Source organism: Stegostoma tigrinum, chromosome 29 (genome assembly GCF_030684315.1).
Source record: "Stegostoma tigrinum isolate sSteTig4 chromosome 29, sSteTig4.hap1, whole genome shotgun sequence".
In the NCBI taxonomy this organism is placed as follows: Eukaryota; Metazoa; Chordata; class Chondrichthyes; order Orectolobiformes; family Stegostomatidae; genus Stegostoma; species Stegostoma tigrinum.
In genome coordinates this window covers 6,620,371-6,640,939 of record NC_081382.1, presented here as the reverse complement: position 1 = coordinate 6,640,939, position 20,569 = coordinate 6,620,371, and the positions used below count along the sequence as shown (strand labels likewise).

The 20,569-nt window shown below is 42.7% G+C and overlaps 1 protein-coding gene across 1 annotated transcript; it reads right to left on the bottom strand.

Annotated features, from left to right (window-relative positions):
* Window positions 1–1,353: 1,353 nt before the first annotated feature.
* zmynd19 (zinc finger, MYND-type containing 19) lies at window positions 1,354–17,238 on the bottom strand. Its single transcript, XM_048559267.2, has 6 exons — window positions 17,108–17,238; window positions 14,726–14,785; window positions 12,427–12,533; window positions 9,669–9,809; window positions 7,660–7,840; window positions 1,354–4,752 (listed from the first exon to the last, which is right to left on the bottom strand). Exons 1-6 carry the CDS (start codon window positions 17,156–17,158, stop codon window positions 4,609–4,611), a joined length of 684 nt encoding a protein of 227 aa, XP_048415224.1. The 5' UTR covers window positions 17,159–17,238; the 3' UTR covers window positions 1,354–4,608.
* Window positions 17,239–20,569: the final 3,331 nt, after the last annotated feature.

Below are 20,569 nucleotides of genomic sequence, written 5' to 3'. Positions count from 1 at the left end.
CTCCTCAAATCCTGTTGATCATCTATGAGAGACAAATCAAGAGTGTGTTGGAATACTCCCCATGGCTTGAATGAGTTCAGCTCCAATAATACTCTAAAAGCTTGATACTATCTTGAACAAAGAATCCCAACTAACATTTAAACATGCTGTCTACTATCAAAACACAAAGAGCAGTCTGTACCATATACAATGTGCACTGCAGTCACTCACTAGGGATCCCTTGACAACTTCCAAACACAAGCTTTACTACTTCAAAAAGGTCATGCACAGTTCTTGCCTTGTTCCAATGCAGGCCACACACTGTGCCAACTTAGACATTACCACTGTTCCTTCAGTCACTAGGTCAAAATCCCAAAACTCCCTTCATGACAGCACCGAGTTTACTTACAACACAGACTAAATAGTTCAACAAAGCAACACACCTTTACTCAAATCCAGTTAAGGATGTGCAAGTTGCCATATTCCACAACTGAACAAAGAGGCACATTTTACAACACAGTTAGGTAAAACAATTCAATTTGCAATCAGAAAGAGGGTCTCAGACTAGGGTTTTGAAGGATCACGGGACTCAAAACATTAACTCTGCTTTCTGTCTACAGATGCTGCCAGCTGGAGATTTTCCAGCAATATTATTTACATTTCTGAAATTAAATTACTACAACAGGTCTGCGACTGAGTGTATTCAAAACCAGGATAAGATGGATTATTTGACACTTAGGAAATTTTGAATACTGTGGTGAGATAGAATTGAAGTGCATCAGCTATAATTATTTTGAATGACAGATCAGGCATAAGGAGCATTCTTCTATTTATAGAATTATGTTCTTTTGTGGAGGGGGGGGTCAGTTACTTCAGCTAGCCAAATAGCACGAGTGAGATGCAAAATTACAAACTTACCTGGCTTAATCCCAACTGCACTGGTAGTTGAGTTTCCCTCCTCATCTTACCCCAAGTGATACCCCTCAAGCTAGATATAGCCACATTGTTATTAATGAAGAGGTGCCCATGGGTCCTTTGTGGACTTTGGTTATTTACCTCAAATTTTAAAACAAAAATTATTCGATCAACATTCCATCATATGTCCTCTTCAACGGTTGATTTTTTTTCTCCATTAAATTTTGTTATTTTGCATGGATCCAAAGTAGATAATCTCACATTGAATTTCATACACCAAATTTTGGACTCATGATTTGCTGGTATGCTTTTTACAAATTTCTGTTAATAGCTACAATCAGAATTTAGCATTGGATCCTTAAGTGTGGAGCAGTAAGTTTTCAGCCACTTAAACACAGGACCCAAGAGAAGAAAGCTACATTCATTCACTATACATTAACACACTAGTTTACACACACATCTGTTTCAGCTTTATTTAACAATTTTAAATACAGGCAAGATACTGTATTCAGTGCATGAAACAAACTGGGGGCACAGCAACACTGCAGTAGCTAGTGTTCTGCATTTTTGCAACTGACCACACAATATAGTTTGTAATTAGGATAGTAATAGCCTTGATGCAAAGAGCTCTGAAAATGCAAGTCTGGACGCGGTTTTGAACACCATTATGTCTGACTGTGCTGGAACAGCTCAATAGCGTGGAGCAGGTCTTGTAACCAAAACAATAACATGATCGACAATGGCGCCACGAGGAAAGTCAGTATATTTACAAACTACTGGAGGGAAGAAGCTGGGAAGCAGACCAGATTTAATTTAGTCTAAATTAGTCTTAAAATTACACACAAGACTGTGGCACAGTCCAAGTAAGTTTCAAAACAGTTTGTGTAGGGGTTCTCCCTGACTGGGCATTATTATTCTCACATTTAAAACTAAAACTGATATGTGAGAACACGGAAAACCCCAGTGTTAGCTACACTATTGAATCAATGCTGCTCCACAGCGCTTACAAATGGTGTGAAATACTCCAAACCAGCAAGAGCACAAATGTTTAGTCACAGACCAGTAGGAATTGCAGAAAAAAACTATTTTTGTACAACTATTTCGAACAGCTGCTTTGAAGTGAATGTCACACTTGAAACTTGGTGATTTCTGTTCAATGGTCAACACAATTGAATCATATCTCTGTTCACTGTTGTATAGTTGGTATTATTTATCGGATACAACTAGAAACTGATTTGTACAGTTGCACATTGATAATGTAATTTGTTTTTGACAGAAAGTAGTAATAGTTAAGAGACTCAGCATAGATTTTGAGTAACCGAAAAGGTGAGGGGTAACTACATCCTAAACCTTATGGTCTGCTGCTTTGGTTAAAAATATATTCTAAAAGACATCACAAAACCTAAACTCAAAAAAAGTTGGAAGTAGCACATCCTCCAGGGCACTTAACCACAAAATGTGGCAAATTCATGTTCAGAAGAGAGAGCACCATGCTAAACCCATCTTATAACAAGGAGGAAGCTGCGGTAAATCAAGATGGAAAATACTATACTGGTTAACCTGAGACTGCCCGCACAGAACATCCAAAGCTTTCTAAACTACTGTAAACTCCATTGTAATATCTCAATTGGCAGTTGAGTGGAAGGAAAAGAGAGAATGCAGCAACTCAAGATCCATGGAATTCCATTACACATAGAACAGGTATCTGAATCAGAGAGCGAGCTTGGGCTTCTGGGAGGAAAAGCAAAGCTTGGCACAGCAACAGCACAACACAGTAACAGCAACCCATTTAAAACATGCACACAGGTACAGCAGCTTTCAAATTAATTCATAGGTCTCTGCTTGTCCAATATATTTCAATAGCCCACCCTCACCACTCAAAATGCTACAGCGGAAAGGCAAGGAGACTGTTAACATGTGCAAGTATTTATTAAGTTCCAGGTCACAATTGGAGTTTTGCCTCCTTTTGATTGCAGGAAAGACATCTTAGGACCAACTGCACCAATGTTCTTTTAAAATTGCTCACAAGGTGTACAATTACGGCTACAAGGGAGTAAGTTCTCCAAGGTGTATAATTATGTACCAGGAAGTAAGTTCTCCAAGGTGTATCCTTCCACCACTTACTGTGCAAAACCTACCCAAGCTGAGGCATACTCAACACCCTTGCTCTCAAGCACAGTGAATATTTTTGCCCAGCAGGGGTTTCAAGCTGGATACCAGCCATCTGACTCCAATGAAAATAACTTAAGATAAAAAAATAGACATAGCACTTGCAAATATGTTGTAGGTTAAATACAATTTCTCATGTTGCAATGAAATGACACCCTCAAACCACAGCTGGCTTCAGATTGGCTTGTTGTCCAAAAAGGAGCAGGCAGAAGTGAACATGCAGCAGCACAGGGAGTGTGTGCAAGAAATGTTTCTGGTGCCCACCAAGGCACCTGGCCTTCTTGGTTACCTCATTCATGAACCAAGTTGCAGTCGCATCTTGCAGTTGCCTGCTACAGACCAGGAATGACATTCTTTGAGAGGGATGTGTTAAGGAGTCCAGAGCAAAAATCAGAAGCTTCAGGAATACAGTCATGCTACTGTGCAAGACAGGAGAGCAAAGGGAATTAAGGATATTTGTAAATGCAATACAGTGACAGAACCAAAACCTACCTCCAAGATCTTGAACTGAACTAAAAATAAAGCAGCTCCCAACTTTTAGAAACATCCCTGGTGAAGGAGCTCATGTCAGTTATCAATTTCACCATCTGATCAATTCCCAAATATGGAACTCTAAACCATGTTTGGATAGCTTTCCAGACTAAGCCCACACACGTAAAGAATTCACACTATCAATGAATGAACTTACTATAAACTCAATACACCACGTCCTTAAAAAAAAAATCTTTGTTTTCACCCGCTATAGGTCCTGAATTAAAACTGTGGGAATAACTTAGCTAATTGTTTTCCCCAATAGTTCCGGTACAACTGGAAGTTATCGACTTAAGCACCACAAACCCTCCCTTTGACCTTTGCTGCATTGAATCTAACCTCCAGGACACAGTCAAGTAGTGGCAGACTGTGTAGTGTGCTTAAATTGGGTTACAAAGATTGAAACTACAAGATGCTTATTGTGAAGCACACTCACTCCAGCAGCCATCACTGTAACCTATCAGTTTTTTTTCCCCCCTTTACAAGGTTAAAATTGTTGATTTTTTTCCCTCTCTCCTTGTCAAATGGACAAGATCCAGAGACCTGGCATTAGTACATTCTCTGGAACACAGTTAGGTGGGTCTTTTTTTTTCTCCTCTATAATCAAATTAGCAGCAAGCTGTCCCAGAGTCACATAATGCTACCGGAGCAAAATATTTTTAGGTAACTCTGTTCAGCTACATGTCATCACTGAACTTCAAACAAATCAGATTTTACAACATAAAAAACTGTACATAAGATTTTGTTCAAATACATATCAACATATAAATATAGACACAGAAGCTTCTGATCAGGAACCTCTATAGTCTTCGTAGCGATCAATCTTAGGAAGGGTAGCCCCAGCCCCCTCTTCTCACAGAGACCTCCTCAAGTCCATTTCTGTTCTTTGTACTTCCTCAGTGCTTAGGAAACTTTATGTCCAGTCTGAATTGTGCAAAACAAAACTGACGCCACTGTTGATCCATGGCGAAAGCATGCGGGGCAAGGGTGAGGAGGGGCAGGGGAGGGAGGGGGTCATCGCTCAGGCTCAAGTTCTTGCTGCAGCGGGCGCCTCTTCTCATGGCAATGCTTCTTATGGGCAGGCCAGTCTTTTTGCTGGCACTGGGAGCCACAGTATCGTGCCACCTGGCACCGCCCACAGATGTTGAATTCACGCAGCTGAAAGGTTTACCAAGAAAGAAGAGTCAACAAACAAGAAAAAGCTGGTGAGAAATTCTGCAGTCTGATCACTTAATAGAAATATTGATGTTACTTCATATCCATTATACTGAAGCACACAGGAATCAGCCTGCAATTCCAAAATAAAAATCCACATTTACAGTGAACAAAGTAGTCAACCTATCAGAGTTGACATTTTATTTCAGACCCGTACTCACCTGGCTGGGGCAAAAACCACATGTCCCAACAGGTCCTCTGACACACAAGGACATTCTATCTACGACTATTGCTCAAATTATATGCCGCTGCTACCAATACCGTACACCACTTCTCCAACCAGGATGAAAGACACTTTAATGTAACTGTCAGTGCTGTGACAAACTTGGAAATGCACTGTCCAGCCTTAACTGTTGTTGGTTCAAATTCTGGAGTTCACTCCCTACCAACACAATTCATATACGCACAGCCGCAGTTCAACCAGGCTGCTCATCACAACCATCTCAAGGACAATTAGGAACGGGCAACAATCACTGACTGCCAGTAATTCCCACATCCAGTGGGACTTTGGAAAAAAGCAGTACCACACGCACATCAAGTCACAATGGCGATTTGGATTTAATTCAATCTGGAAATAAAAGCTGTTTCTTTGAAAAGTGACCATGAGGCTGTCTGCTTGTTGTAGAAACTTATAGCACCACTCACTTACGTTCCTAAGTTACCATCATCTTGTCAGTTTCGGATACACAACATCCCAATGTGGCTGACTCTCAACTACCCCACATTTGAAACAAGCTACTCAGTTGAACCAAATCATCAGATGACTATGGACTGCAATGGTTCAAGATGATAATTTTCCAGGAAAATCCTGGAATTCCCTCTAACAGTACTGAGAGTGTACCTGTACCAAATGCAGTAGGTCAAGGCAGCAGCTTACCACCACCTGCTCCAGGACGACCAGGGACAGGCAATAAATGCTGCATCAGACAGCAATGCCCATATCCCCTGAATGAATGAATGAAATAGTCAAGTTGAAGATGGGAATCAAATACCTTTTCTAACAATGCTGAGTTTTTTTTAATAAAAAGTGTGGCATAGTTTTAATAATGCTTTCTCAACTCTGTACCCACTGCAAAACAAAAGTCATCCTGATGAGATTGTCTGTCCCAACTTCACCCATGTGGCCCTAGTCTGTCAGTGTTATTAAAGCATGACTAAAATTGTACTTCAGACCTATCACAGTTGTGTGCTGAGCCTGCTCAAGCTAAACCTTGTGAGAGCCCTACAGACAGGAGACCAGATATGGGGAGAACACGACTTTTAACAACAGTCTAGGCTGGTTTCAAACAAATTCAGGGACTGAAAAGACAACATCTTAAAAACCCAACACCACAATAGGTAAATCCCTGTCCCATTTTTAAACAGAAGTATCAAATCACAACTAAACAAAGGAATCCAAAAAATAGGAGGGAAATTTAAGAGACTGATTAATATTAGAAGTGTGACATTAATGCTGGTACCTGACAGTACCTCAACTATTCGCATTTGAAAGCGTCTCTCATCTTGACATCAAATAAAACATAGGAACAGGATGCCATTCAGCCCCTCACCTCAAGTGGGCAAATCCCTCATTCACAACCTGAACGTGATAAGATTTCAATGGGACTACATAATATTTTCAACTTGTGCAGAAAAAGTTTTCCTTAAAAAATGTAACCTGTGTCTCACTTATATGAGAGATAATGGGAACTGCAGATGCTGGAGAATTCCAAGATAATAAAACGTGAGGCCGGATGAACACAGCAGGCCAAGCAGCATCTCAGGAGCACAAAAGCTGACGTTTCGGGCCTAGACCCTTCTCTGATGAAGGGTCTAGGCCCGAAACGTCAGCTTTTGTGCTCCTGAGATGCTGCTTGGCCTACTGTGTTCATCCGGCCTCACGTTTTATTATCTCACTTATATGATTCAGGTTATTAAAATGCAGCCACTGACTGCCCAGCTTTGTGATGGCTGTCACATTTCTGCTAATTCATTTCTTCACTGCCAAAGGTATCCTGAAAGATGCTCAACAACCCAAAGGTTATCCTGGCCCTTGGAGATGAGATTGTGTGACAGAGTGAGATGTAGAATAGTGAAGAAAATTTATTAATAGAAAAGGAACTGACCACATCAAGGGCAGTTAACCGATGATTTCATTCATGGCAGCCTTAGCCAGATTTCAGCACCACACAACAGTATCATTTTAGTGCAGCACACAGTGTGCATGGTCAGAAGGTACCAGCCTGCTTTTTAAAAAGATCAGGACTTGGTCTTCCGGCCAGAATTCCTCCCTAAAAAGGCTATTTAGTCATCTGTTTGGTTTGGTCTCAATGGGATCCTGTAAATAGCAATCTAACTGTTGTGCTCATCGACATGACCACTATAGTTCAAAATGAATTCACTGGGTGAGATTTAATTAAGCCACAATCACAATGCCTTGGATGTAATGTAATGGTCCTTTCACTAGATGGTGATACATACAGCTCAAGTTTGAGACCAAATGGCAATCTCTATTTTCCTAACCAACCTGTTCAGAGATGCTACTACACATTTCTGGACTACATGGGACCTCAAATCTGGCACTCTGTCATTCGCACAGTCCATGTAACTAGCTCCAACCACCGGCTGCTATGCCGACACCCCAATATCTGAAATTCCCCAATCAAAACCTAAGTCACTCCTTTCAATACACTAGTGTGACCAAGCTTTTGCTCACCTGTCCTGTATGGCTGAAAATAAAATTTGTCTGATTGATTACATTCCTAGGAATCAAACAAGGAATTGCTTAAATATGTTAAAGAGACCTTATAAAGACATCCAGCAACACCTTGCAAGCAATGAGTGCTCACTTCTTTTAAACTGCACACTCACCTGTTTCTCCATCATAGTGCATGGTGGGTAATGGCATTCATAATATGTGCACGAGTCCTCCTCATCCTCCATAATGTCCCCATTGGCATTGTAGTAACGTGTGAGGTTCAGCTCGGGGAACTGCTCTTCAATGGGATCTGCAGGCACCTGCTGGATTGCCAGCCAATAAAGGCTCTGCTCCCTGCACGCAAAAGCAGCCATGAGTACAACTACTGGTCAGGCTTCACACAGGCACAGCATTAGTGGTTCAGTACACTGGAGGCGAAAACCACAAATTAAACTACAGCTTAAGAAAATTTTGTTTTTACTGCACAGGAGGCAGCCACTTGGATTGCCATTCTGTATTGTTTCTCCAATTGTGTATTTCATCAGGTACCAGTCCACCAGCCTCACCCTGTACATAGCTTCTCTTAGACAATTGTCGAATTTCCTTTTGAATACTTATGCACACTCTCAGGCAGTGCTTTCCATACACAAACCACAACATGTGAATACATTTTTCCTCATTATTACTCTTGTTCCCTGATGCTTTCACAATTGGAAACAGTTTGTCTGTCCACCTCATACAGACTCCAAATCTCCTCACAATCTTTCCTTCAAAGAAAGCAGCACTAACTCTTCCGATTTCTGTCCAATTCTCTTAGCCATGGAACCAATCTCCTGAATCTTTTCTGTAGTCTCAAGTCTTCCCAGATTGCCACTCCCAGTGCTGGATGCCATATTGCAGCCGAATCCAAACTAGTAACTTATACTAGCTCAACATAATATTTTTCCTCTAGTAATGCATGCCATTAATAAAGATCAGGATTTGGTATGCTTTACTAATTTCTCTACCCACACCCCACTGCCCTGCACAGCAAAGGTCTAGATTTTTGATGTACATCAGGAAAAGCAAGTGTGGTTACACAGATCTCTGGGGAGCTCAACTAAAATCCTTGCCCCCAAGCAAGAGAAACATCCATGTTGCTGCTGCCTCTTTCGTTTCAAGAGTTATAACTTTGGTCACAGGCCTGTTCTGTGGCACTTTAATCAAACACTTTTTGGAATCCAAGTCCACCATATCGACACCACTGGCCCCAACAAGTGTCTCAAAAATATTTCCAGCAGGTTAAACATAATTCTCCCTCCAGTTGTCCACACTAGCTCTCCTTCATTAAGCTATATTTGTCCATATAACCATTAATTTTGCCTCAATTTGTTTCTGGTTGATATGCCTACAAAGATAAACTGACCAGTCTATAGTTGCTGCACTTATCTCTACAACCCTTTTTGAATAACGTTATTGTACTTATCATTCTCCAGTGCTACAGCACCATCCCCAACTCTAAGGATATAAAAAATTATGAACAATTTATCTGCAATTTCCACCCTTGTACCCAAGGAAGCTCGGGGAAACATCCCACCCAGTGCATTCGCAACTTCCAAGTACAGAAAATTTGTCCAGTACATTCACAATTTCACTTTTGAATATTCACTATCCGAATTATCTTCTCTTTTTTCATAGCCATGGCAGGAGCATCTTCCACACTAAAGACAGATACAAATAATTATTTATACTTTACGTATGTACTCTGCTTCCAAGTGTGAAATCCCATTTATGGTGCTGATTTGGACCCTCCCCATCTTTTATACCCGTGTACTATAAAATATTTTGGGATTCTCCTTCATGTTGACTGACAGTTTTTCCTTCATGCTACCTATTTGCTTCTTCAACTCAATGTTGAAAATTCTGTTTTCAAATTAGTTTTCAGTATTTTTTTAAACCCCTGTTCATACTTGTTATAAGTACATTTTTGTTGCCTACTTTATCTGAATTTGTGTCTTTTGCCATTCAGGGAGCTCTGCAATTCCTCCTACATAACTGGTTTGGACAGCTGCACTTTGCTCCTGAAAACAGTAGCTTCTGATTAAATGAACTGTAACACACCGTAAACTTAACCTCAAGATCATCGTCACTTACTCCATAAGGACTTCCCATCCTCCCACAGCATCCCTAACCAATGACCTACCTCTGTTTGCTCGAGATTTCCTCTGCCTTTGGCCTCCAACCTATGGGAACAAGCTTGAGGTTGTCCAGTCGGTTATCCACTGTCACGCTGTTGATATGAACCACCTGGAAACCTGGAGCAATTCCTCCTCTGTGCCGCTCCCTGGACAAGTTGAAAACAGATTTTGGTTATTAAAGCTTTTATGAATCTGGACAGAAAGCACAACCTCCTACCAGTAAACCTATAAAGTTTACAACATACTTTGGAGGTTTTGTTTCTAGAATCCCTTAATCCAAGGCACCATCCTACTGCCACAGCAATCTCTCTCACCATCTTCCCTCCACTCCCTTGTTTTATCTTTCCACCTATTGTCTCACCAGCCAGATAATCAAACTCAAATGATTCAGTCTAAAAGATGAAACTACCCTGCTTACATCCAGAAGCAAGCAGTTACCTCTGCTGCCTTTCCATACTTAAATGAGCCTTTCATGACTGTGAGACTTCCAAAAGGCTTTAAAGACAATTAAATACATTGTGAATTAGAAAAATCTGCAGCCAATTTGCTCATGGCAAAGAAATAAACAGCCACATCATGTTCGTTGAAATGTCGGCAAGAAATTGAAAGTGCCTATGTTTCACTGTGTAAGATACCCAAATCCAGAGTGTAGATTATTGCAGATTATTGTAAGCAACCAGCGTGCTTCAGAGACCACAACAGAATCAATGAAACACTAACACGTCCCTTGTGTAGCAACTGGAATTGTCGCCTACCAATTGACATCACATCCTTAAAAACATACACCACCTTCTGATGGTTGTGGCAGGCCTCGCAGCAACATTAGCATGCTGGCACGAATGGCTGGCCTGCTACCTGCAAAAAGGGTGGTACAAGAGGAAATGTTTTATGAAGAATCTTATTTAATTACAGGAATGCTGTTACTACTGAAGTCAGTGGAATATTCACTACACAACTTTTAAGTTAATGGGAATTGAGCATAGAAACAATAGCTATGTAGTAAGCTGAGGGAGATCTTGTTTCACATGTTGCAATAGGAAAGGGCTGAAATCCAGTAGGTCCCCTTCCAGTTAAGAATTAAAGAACAGAAACTGAGAAAAGATCAGAAAGAATTAAAGAGAAGACCGCGGGGGGCAAGGCAGGGCACAGAACTTTAAAAGTCAAAATTTTAAGAATGTGGAATTAATTGCCACAGTTCAAGCAGAGTCCATTATTTATTTCATAAAAGAATCTCAGATGTTGGTAAAAAATTTTTTAGAGGGTATAGGGAGAGTCAGATTAGAAAGATGGCTTGAGTGGAGAAAGATACACATTTGCTGGGTTGAATGGCTCTTTCCTGTTTGAGAACACAGATTCACTATCAGGGAAGAGTGTACAAAAGGAAAACTAATGTAATGCGATGTGCTTCTGAGACTTTATAAAGCTCTAGTTAGGTCCCATTTAGAATACTGTCTCCAATTTTGGGCCCCACACCTCAGGAAGGACATACTGGCCCTGGAGCGTGTCCAGCAGAGATTCACACGGATGATCTCTGGAATGGTAGGTTTAATGTATGATGAACGACTGAGGATCCTGGGGTTGTATTCATTAGAGCTTAGAAGTTGAGGGGAGATCTAATAGAAACTTATAAGATAATGCATGGCTTAGAAAGGGTGGACGCTGGGAAGTTGTTTCCGTTAGGCAGAGAGACTAGGACCCACGGGCACAGCCTTAGAATTAGAGGGGGTAAGTTTAGAACGGAAATGAGGAGACATTTCTTCAGCCAGAGAGTGGTGGGCCTGTGGAATTCATTGCCACGGAGTGCAGTGGAGGCAGGGTTGTTAAATGTCTTCAAGGCAGAGATTGATAAATTCTTGATCTCGCAAGGAATCAAGGGCTACGGGGAGAGTGCAGGGAAGTGGAATTGAAATGCCCATCAGCCATGATTAAATGGCGGTGTGGACTCGATGGGCCGAATGGCCTTACTTCCACTCCTATGTCTGATGGTCTTAATTACCTCATAACAAGGTGGAGAGCTGGACGAACACAGCAGGCCAAGCAGCAGCAGCACAGGAACAGGAAGGGTGACATTTCAGGCCTAGACTCTTCTTCAGAAAATGAAGGGTCTAGGCCCGAAGCCTCAGCCTTCCTGCTCCTCTGATGCTGCTTGGCCTACACCTTGTTATCTCAGATTTTCTGGCATCTGCAGTTCCTACTATCTCTTTAATTACCTCAGACCCATTTCTAATCTTTCTGTAAATTATAAAAGTGATGGACAGCATAATCTTCAACACACGTCACCTGGCTCTGCATCATACATTCATTGTGTGAAGGTCTGCTAATGTATCAATTCTTACTCACTTAATATAACATGGATTATATTCAATGAATCTGCTAACAGTCACACCTTCTTACATATACAGATTGGGAAGAATACTTTCAAAACACTAGGCAATAACTTAGAAACTTGGTAGGCTTCGCAATTACAAAGGGCTTCAACATGGATAATTTTCAACATGTACAGAATAAAACTCTACATTCTATGCAGTTATAAACTTTGATATCAGAACAGCTCCCATCTCAATTGCCTAGAGAAGCTATCTTTAGAGCAAAACTGCAGAAGTCATGCTGGCATCAAACCCATCACAAAACTAGAGCTCTAAATCCCAGTCTAAATTCCAAAGACAACCAATTACCCTTGCTGGATCAATGTCACTGGAGCACTCCCCATAAAATACAGCCTGGTAGATTTTGAACAGCACCTCACCCTATTGTGATACTTACCAGAGCAGCTCATGCAGAGGACGACCAGAACCCCTCCGCTTGCTGATATCAAACGCATATGCAAATATTTTTGCGCCATTTCCATCAGCATCTATTTCCATACGAGCCTGTGACAGAATGAGACAGCTCATTAAAGAAAGCAGACCAGATTCAAAGGAACTGTTATAGGCCATTCAGCATCTCAAGGCTTTACTGCTATCAGTCTGGACTACAGTGAATCTATAAATCAACTTCATTTACCCATCTTTGCTTCATATCTCTCAAAAATATTCAACCTCATTCTTGAATATTTCAACTAACCCAAACATGTACAACCTTTTGGCAAAGGGAATTTTCAACAGGTCCCTAAACGGATAAAGAACCTCAGACAACACTCCTAAGTGGTCTAACTCAATCTGATGAAAGAATTCTAATGCTCATTTCCAGGGCACCATAGATTTTCAACTACTTCAGTACAATAATAGATTGGATATGAATTATCCAGCGTAAATCAGCTCAAGGGCACATAGATCAGAAAGGGAAATCTACCATAAAAAAAATTAGAATCTTTTAGAAAGCCAAATAAGTCTCTGTTCAAACAAGTTTACAATGACCAAAAGCTCTACAAACCTGGAATGCTACAATAAATAGCACCAGCCATACTCTGGAAATAATTTCTCTCGAATATGCAATTGTTTTCTTTCGAGCAGACCTACAAACTTACAGATACAGAACTACATTTTGGATTGGCTATGGCTTTTTTTGCACTACTAAATTGTTAAAGTATATCTCTTAGACAAGGTCTTGCCCAGAACTTTCCCACCATCATATGCCCACAAGGCAACAACCTGTATTTGGCATTACATCTGTACACCAACACTGCTAAGTTAAGCTCTAACGTTCTGTGTATGGCAATCAGGATGCCGACACCATTCACAGCACTTACTTCTGGTTTTTGAAGTTGGTGTTGTGCATGAAACTTAGGAGTCAGTGCTGAAGAAAAAGAATTGGTGGGGAACTCTGCTGACCGAAAGAAAATATCCCAAGGTGCTTCACAGGGCTGTTAGCAAACAAAATATGACACCAAGTCATACAAGGAGATAGCTGGACAGATGACTAAAAGTTTGGGCAAAGGTGTTCTGAGCACATGATCACGAAATTCTGACAAATTGCCAAGTGAAAGCAAATTAAGTATAACTTGTCAGTTACGCTACTTTGGACAATTTCCAGAGTACTGAAGCAAGCTAACAAACACATTGCCAGGAAAAAATCAGGTGCACACTCTGTTCCTGGGAATTTACTAATACGCCTATCAAACAGATACAGCCAAAGGGACTTCACGTCAGTTTCATGAACATTCCATCTGACCAATAACATACATTCCACAAGCAGGGGCAACCTGAAGTCCAAGACATAGTAAGCTGTCAGTTGTCCTTCAATTCATCTCTTCTTGTCAGATAGGAGGCACTGGTCAAAGGAGCAAAAACCTTACTTTTGTGGACTTAGAAGTTTTAAAGGAATTTGGTGCTGCTGTCCACAGCAGCCCATCGAAACCTTCCATCTTTGTACAAAATCCTTTCAACAATGATAGGGACAGTGATGTAGTGGAAACTGAACTAGTAAATCGAAGGCCTGGCTTAATGTGGTAGAGATGAGGGTTCAAATCCCATCATACTGACTTCAAATGATTGGCAACATATCTGGAACAAAACTCGCTTTAGTAGTGATGACCATGAAACAATCGATCATTGTAGAAACCAATAATAGCAGATCTGATGTATATATGACTCGAAATCTAAGGTAATGGACTGACTCTTAACTGTCTCTGAAAATGGCCTCCCAGTTCTAATACAATTGGAGATGAGCAAGAAATGCTGGCCTCAGCGGCAACCCACATATCCCATGAAAGAATAAAAGTTCCATTCACATAGCACTTCCAATATAATAAGACATTCTAAGGATGGTTCTCAGGAGTATCCTGAAGCAAATTTGCACATTACAATGTGGGAAAACCATCTCAAGTCACACCATTTGCCCAGTCTCGTGCAAGCAGACTCTGTCTGGTAACCACATTATATCATTCATTCATGGCCTACAGTCCTGGTGATAACTGGTCACAACAAACCAGCTCATTTCCTAGCAAACAGTTCATATCCTAGCACCATGTCTAATATTAGACATAACTGCAACAAGTTCTATTTTGTGCAGCACCTTTAAGGCAGTTTACAAAGAAGTGTGACAACTGAAAAGATGCTCAACCAGGAGGCCCTTAAAATGAGTGTTAAATTAATTTCAGAAGTCTGTCTGTATGCTCTCTTACCTCAAAGGTATAATTCTCCACCAGTGGGATGTCTTGCTCATCTATTAGTGTGTACTTAGTCTGAAAACAGAAATAGATTTCTTGTTAATCTCTTTTTAAGAAAGATCAGTGTGGACTGTAGAAGCAGCAACTTAACGATAAAACCTGAGAGCACAACTGGGGAGACAGATAACAGCCAGTCTGCAGTATAATGGTTACTAGCAGACACAAGGTCAAACTCCCAATTGCTGAAACGGGAACATCACAAAAGCAACCAGGGAATGAGCACACACTTGCAAGATTAGAATTAGTGCAAAACATACCATCAAACTCCAATCTACCTCCAGTGTAAGTGGGTCAAAACAATGGAAACTGAATCATAATGCTAAGCAGCTGACATTAGGCAATGGTTGCTGTGACAAATGCATCCCAGCATCTTCATACTGTCACACACCCCTGCCCTCCAATGCCCCTCTCACCCCCACTGTTACTGATTGTTACCCAAGAACTCCCACAATGTAACTCAGTAACTGCTATCAGAAGGATTACAAAACCGAATGTCATTGCAATTTCCTCCAGAATTCTCAAGGGGAAATAAGTCCCAACTCATTTCAAAAACCTGATGTTCAGGAACATATCAAGTAGCCATATTTGGAACAGAATAATGGAAGGCTATTTAGCTCCAAGAAGCGAGACAAGGGGGGCACATTTGTGATTCATAAGCACCTTGCCTGAAATGAAAAGATAATGGTTATTGGTTACTCTCTGATGAGGTATTCTCAGGCGAAAATTAACCAGCTTGAATTCTAAGCATCAACCAGTTAAGAAACACCTCCTTGCTTTGTAAATAGTACTATTTATTAAAGTCCTTTCTATTTGAACCATCATAGTACAGCAGTGGGGGACCCCGGCCTTGTGGAAAAGCACATATACAGACATGCTCATGCCTAGCTGGCAATTCTTTCCTGGTCTTTCTGCCAAACGCTTGATTGTTTTTGTGTCTCTAGAATCTTATTCCAGGATTCTCCCACCACATTTCAGACAGGTTGGCACCCATTATGGAGTTGCAATTTACCTTCACATCTCTGCAGGGAGGAAAGCCCTCAACCTGGATACAAATCAGGCAGTATAACTGCAGCCTCTAGATCACTTCTGGTCATTTGATTCTACTATAAAATGTAACTTTGGGTTCTTTCTAAGATCACTAAACTCTGAGGAATATCTACAGGCAGCACCAGCAACCAGACCTCCCAAAGCACTTTTCACAGTTCTCCTGTGCTCATTCTGTTAAGGACTGAGACTGTTCTCCCATTTAAAATATACATTATGTGGCAACATCAAGTACTTGCACATTAGTTGTGAGACAGTCAACAGCAGTGTATTGCTCTCCACCATTGTGTCTCAATAGCATATCTCCAACCTAGAAGCAGACAATGTTGAATCTATCACACCAAAATTTTTAAAAAAGGCAACTTGATGCACTGGGAATCACTAGGCACAAGGAATTACATTTTGCAAGCAGGTGAAGGTTGGTGCACCTAAACTGAGACAGAGAACTGCTGTCATGCAGAGAAGATAAACTTTACAACCTAACGATCTGGAGATTTGATAAATCCTTGCAGAGGTTCATCAAGGCTGTGCTGTGCAAGGATACACAGGATTCTAAAGACCAAATAAAAAAAGGTTCACTAACTCAGACCTCATCATCGCAAACGAATGAGATCTGGAAGCGGCTCAAGTTACCTGGTTCGTCAATTGATGGCTACCTAAAGCTGAGTAGTTCCTCATGCCACAGAGTCAACAAGTCGCGCTGCAAAGCCTGTATCAATGTTGAGTTACTGTAATTTTCATTTACTTTTAAAAGAGGGATAAGTTCTTTCGGCCTTGCGAAGCGGCAGTTTTACGTGCCGCTCAGGCATCGCTTTGAAAGAGGATTCCCTGTCCAGGCCATTCCTCACTGATCCAAGTGTAAGGCAGGGAGTTGGGCTCTCCCCCAGCCAGCGGGAGCGCAACGCGGACACCAGGGCAAGCCACACGTGCCTCGCCAAGCCCCGATACCAGGCTGAGGCCAGGCCGTAGCAGACTGAGCACATGGCAACGGCACAGGGACACCGCGCCCCCATTAGCCGCTTCAGGTCAACCCGGGGCAGCGAGCAGGGGGAAGGAATTCGGGAGGCACGCCACCCCCAAGAGTTCGTATCGCCGTCGGGGAAGAGAGTGCAGGCCCGCACCCCGGCCGCTGGCCACATGGCCCCCAACGAGCGGCGAGCGGCCAGCAGGCCTCGGTCTCGCCCCACCCCCTCCCAAGTCTCGGCAGCTGCGAGCCGGCTCGGGAGCGGCACACCGCCGACCGTTCCCAGCTCCCACATTGTCTCTTCCCCTTCCCCGCTACCCGACTGTCACCTTGCCCGCCGCCCGGCCGAGCCGCACGATCCCCAGCTTGAAGTCGGACATGGCACCCCCTCCCGCCTCAGCTCTCCGCTCCGCTCCGACACGCGTCCGGACACCGGCCCCGCGCCTCCGCGCAAACGCTTCCGGAGGGCGCCGCGGGGTCAGCGGTGGCGCCGCGGCCAATGGGAGGCCGCCTGGCGCCGTCACGCGGGGCAACCGTTACCAAGGTGACGTCAGTTTCGCGGGAAGCTGCCCAAGGGGCGGGGCCCATCGCTCTCCGCGGGCGCCCTGTCCATCACAGAGCCCAGGGAACCACAGAACAGAGAGAGAGAGAGAGACCATCTCATTTTGGAGCAGGATTGGGCCATTCATCCCATCGAGTTTGCACCGCCATTTCATAGAATCCCTACAGTGTAGTAGCAGGCCCACCGACCCAGCCCTCCCCTACCCTATCCCTGTCACTGTCACCCCACATTTCTCATGGCTAACACACCTAGCCTATACATCGCCAGACACCATGGGCCATTTAGCACGGCCGATCCACCCAACTTGCACTTCTTTGACCATGGGAGGAAACCGTGGCGCTTGGCAGAAACCCGCACAGACACGGGGAGAATGTGCAAACTAATCAAACCTGTGTCCTTGCTGCTGTGCGCCACCATGCTATCCATCATAGCTGTTACGTTTCTCAACTCCATTCTTTTGCCTTCTCCCCTTAACCCTTGATCCATCTATCCCTGTCTTAAAGGCACTCAATGACTCGGCTCCCTCAACCCTCTGAGGCAATGATTTCCTCCACCGATTCACCACGGTAAGGCTGAAGAAATTCCCCTTCATCTCAGTTCCAAAGAGTCATCACCCTTTCCCTCTGAGGCTGCGCCATTGAGTCCTAGTCTCTTCTACTAGTAGCAACATCTTCACCATATCCGCCTGATCCAGGTCTCTCAGTATTCTGTAAATTTCAATCAGATCCCTCCATTCCTTCTAAACTCCATCGAGTACAGACTCATAGTCTTCAACTGCTCCCCATTTGACAAGATCTTCATTCCCAGGATTATTCTTATGAACATCCTCTGGATTTACTCCAATGCCAACTCATCCTTCCTTAGATATGGGGCCCAAAGCTGCATATTTCAAATACAAGTCCTTCAGCCTCCCCGCTTCCTCGACACCACCTGTCCCTCCCCCTTTCATGTGTCATCTGCAAACTTAGCAACAATGCCTTCAGTTCCTTCTGAGAGTCAGAGTGAGGGGCAGGCGGGGGTGGGGTGGGCATAGAGATCCAGTGTACAGGGGGGAATAGGTAGTCAGAATGCAGAGTGTTGGGAGTGGGGGACCAGTGAGTTAGAGTACCGCAGTGTCAGGGGTTAGAGGAGTGAGAGATCCAGAGTATAGCAGGGGAGAGGAGCAGAGAGACCAAAGACAGAGTTAACATTTCAAGTCCTGTGACCATTTTTCGTAATTCAACCAAGCTGTCTATTTGAGTCTGTATCTGCCCATCTGACACTCACCTCATTCCCCTCCATTCCAAACACATCAAGTAAACATGACAGATTTGGTAGTACACTACTGTTGATGACCGCCTCGCAACACGACCCTTGCTGTATCATCTCTCCATGTCTATGTATTGAGGTACCCTCTTAGTTGTATCATCCCCTCGCATCCCAGCATTCTGCATCCAATTCTGATTGAGTTACCTACCCACCTATCAATAGCACTGGCTGCCCAATTACCTCAGCCTGATCTTTAACAGATGAACCTCTCCAAACTGACCATGGCCCCCCCGTTGCGTGATTTAGCCAGATAGCCATGTTGCTCTGTACTCTACTGGCTCAATGTGCAGCTGTGAGATAGGCATAGCAATGTTCCGTAAAGCAAGATATCCACACCTTGTATGATCTGCTGACAAATTCTGTCTGAGAGAGAAAATCACAAAATGGCAAGACTAAAACAACAACTACATGGACCAGGGATGCATCTCAGGCCAGTCCATGTGCCTGTCCCTACACACATTGTAACAATGGAGCAGCATTGTAATGAGACGTACCAGAATTGTAATGAAAGTGAATCAGAAATATGCGATGATGTTGCGGAGCGCTGGTACATTGTCAGATGCCACCGTGCACGGACACAGGCTGCGTGAAGTCCCTTGGTCTGTGCCCAGAGGCATTGGTGTCAGTGTCCGAGATGGAGTGGTGGTGGGGCTTACCAGTGAGAGAAACATATTGCCACCAGTCAGGAGTCTGTACTTCTCATCATGGTTAACTTGCTCAGACAGGAGAAATGTTAATTTCACTTTATAGCCCATACAGATATTCATTTTAGGTACATTACTCATTAATTCAGTAATTATTTATAAATTAATAATAACACAAAAGGAGAAAATCTCCCTATTGCAGATGTCTTATTTTAGACATGTGGGCAGAACGCAGGAATAAGAGATAGGCCTCCCAATAGCCAGTTGGAGACAGAGGAACAGGTATATTGGCAGATCATGGAAAGATATGAAAACAGTTATTGTGATGCGTGATTTCCACTTCCTCAGTATTGACTGGGACTCCTTTGGTACTGTGGCAGAATTTATTAGCTGTGTCCAAGAGGCTTCTTGAAACAATATATAGATAATCAAACTAGCGAAACGGCCATTCTTAACCTTGTATTGTTGTGGAGATGCCCGTGTTGAACAGGGGTGGCCAAAGGCAAACATGACATGACACCAGGTTAAAGTCTAACAGGTTTATTTGAAATCTCAAGCTTTCAGAGCATAACCCCTTCATCAGGTGCAGTGAGAGGAGAGCACACAGGCACAGAGTTTAAAGGCAGAGAGATAAAGGGCAAAGAGACCAAAGGATTGTATGGTCATACAACTGGTGTGTGTGAACAAACCTAAAATGGCTGACTGCCTGCCTCCTGTTGAATCTTTCATCATTTTCATACATTCCTGCATTCTAGAAATTGCAGAAGCAGGGTATGGAGAACTCTGTTAGAAAGGGGGCGCAAGTTTCGACTGATTAAGATGCACAATCCAGAATCTGTTTCAAGTCACTGCCCTGCGATAATTAAAGCTTTCATCAATGTTTGCCTAACTTCCCACACTTCAAACAGGCAGAGCAATAGGAATATATAAAAGGTGACATCTCAGGTCAGACACTGAATTGTAGGTGTGAGGCCTTGTTCAGAATTTATCTCAGAGTTTTAATCTGGAGACAGGCTGGTTTTATTTCCAAAAGCAAGAATGTATAAAGTGCCACGCTGACTGACTGCTACAAATTGTGTGTTTCTTGAATAAAATAGAATGTAAACAAACATGTTGGATGAAATGATTCACCCCATAGTTTTTTATGTGTGTGTGAGAGAGAGACAGAGAGAGTGAATGTGTGTACGTGTGTGCTTGAATGTGAGTGTGAGAGTATTATGTGTGTGAGAGAGTGTGTTTGTGTGAGAGAGTGTATGTGTGCATATGTGTGTATTTGT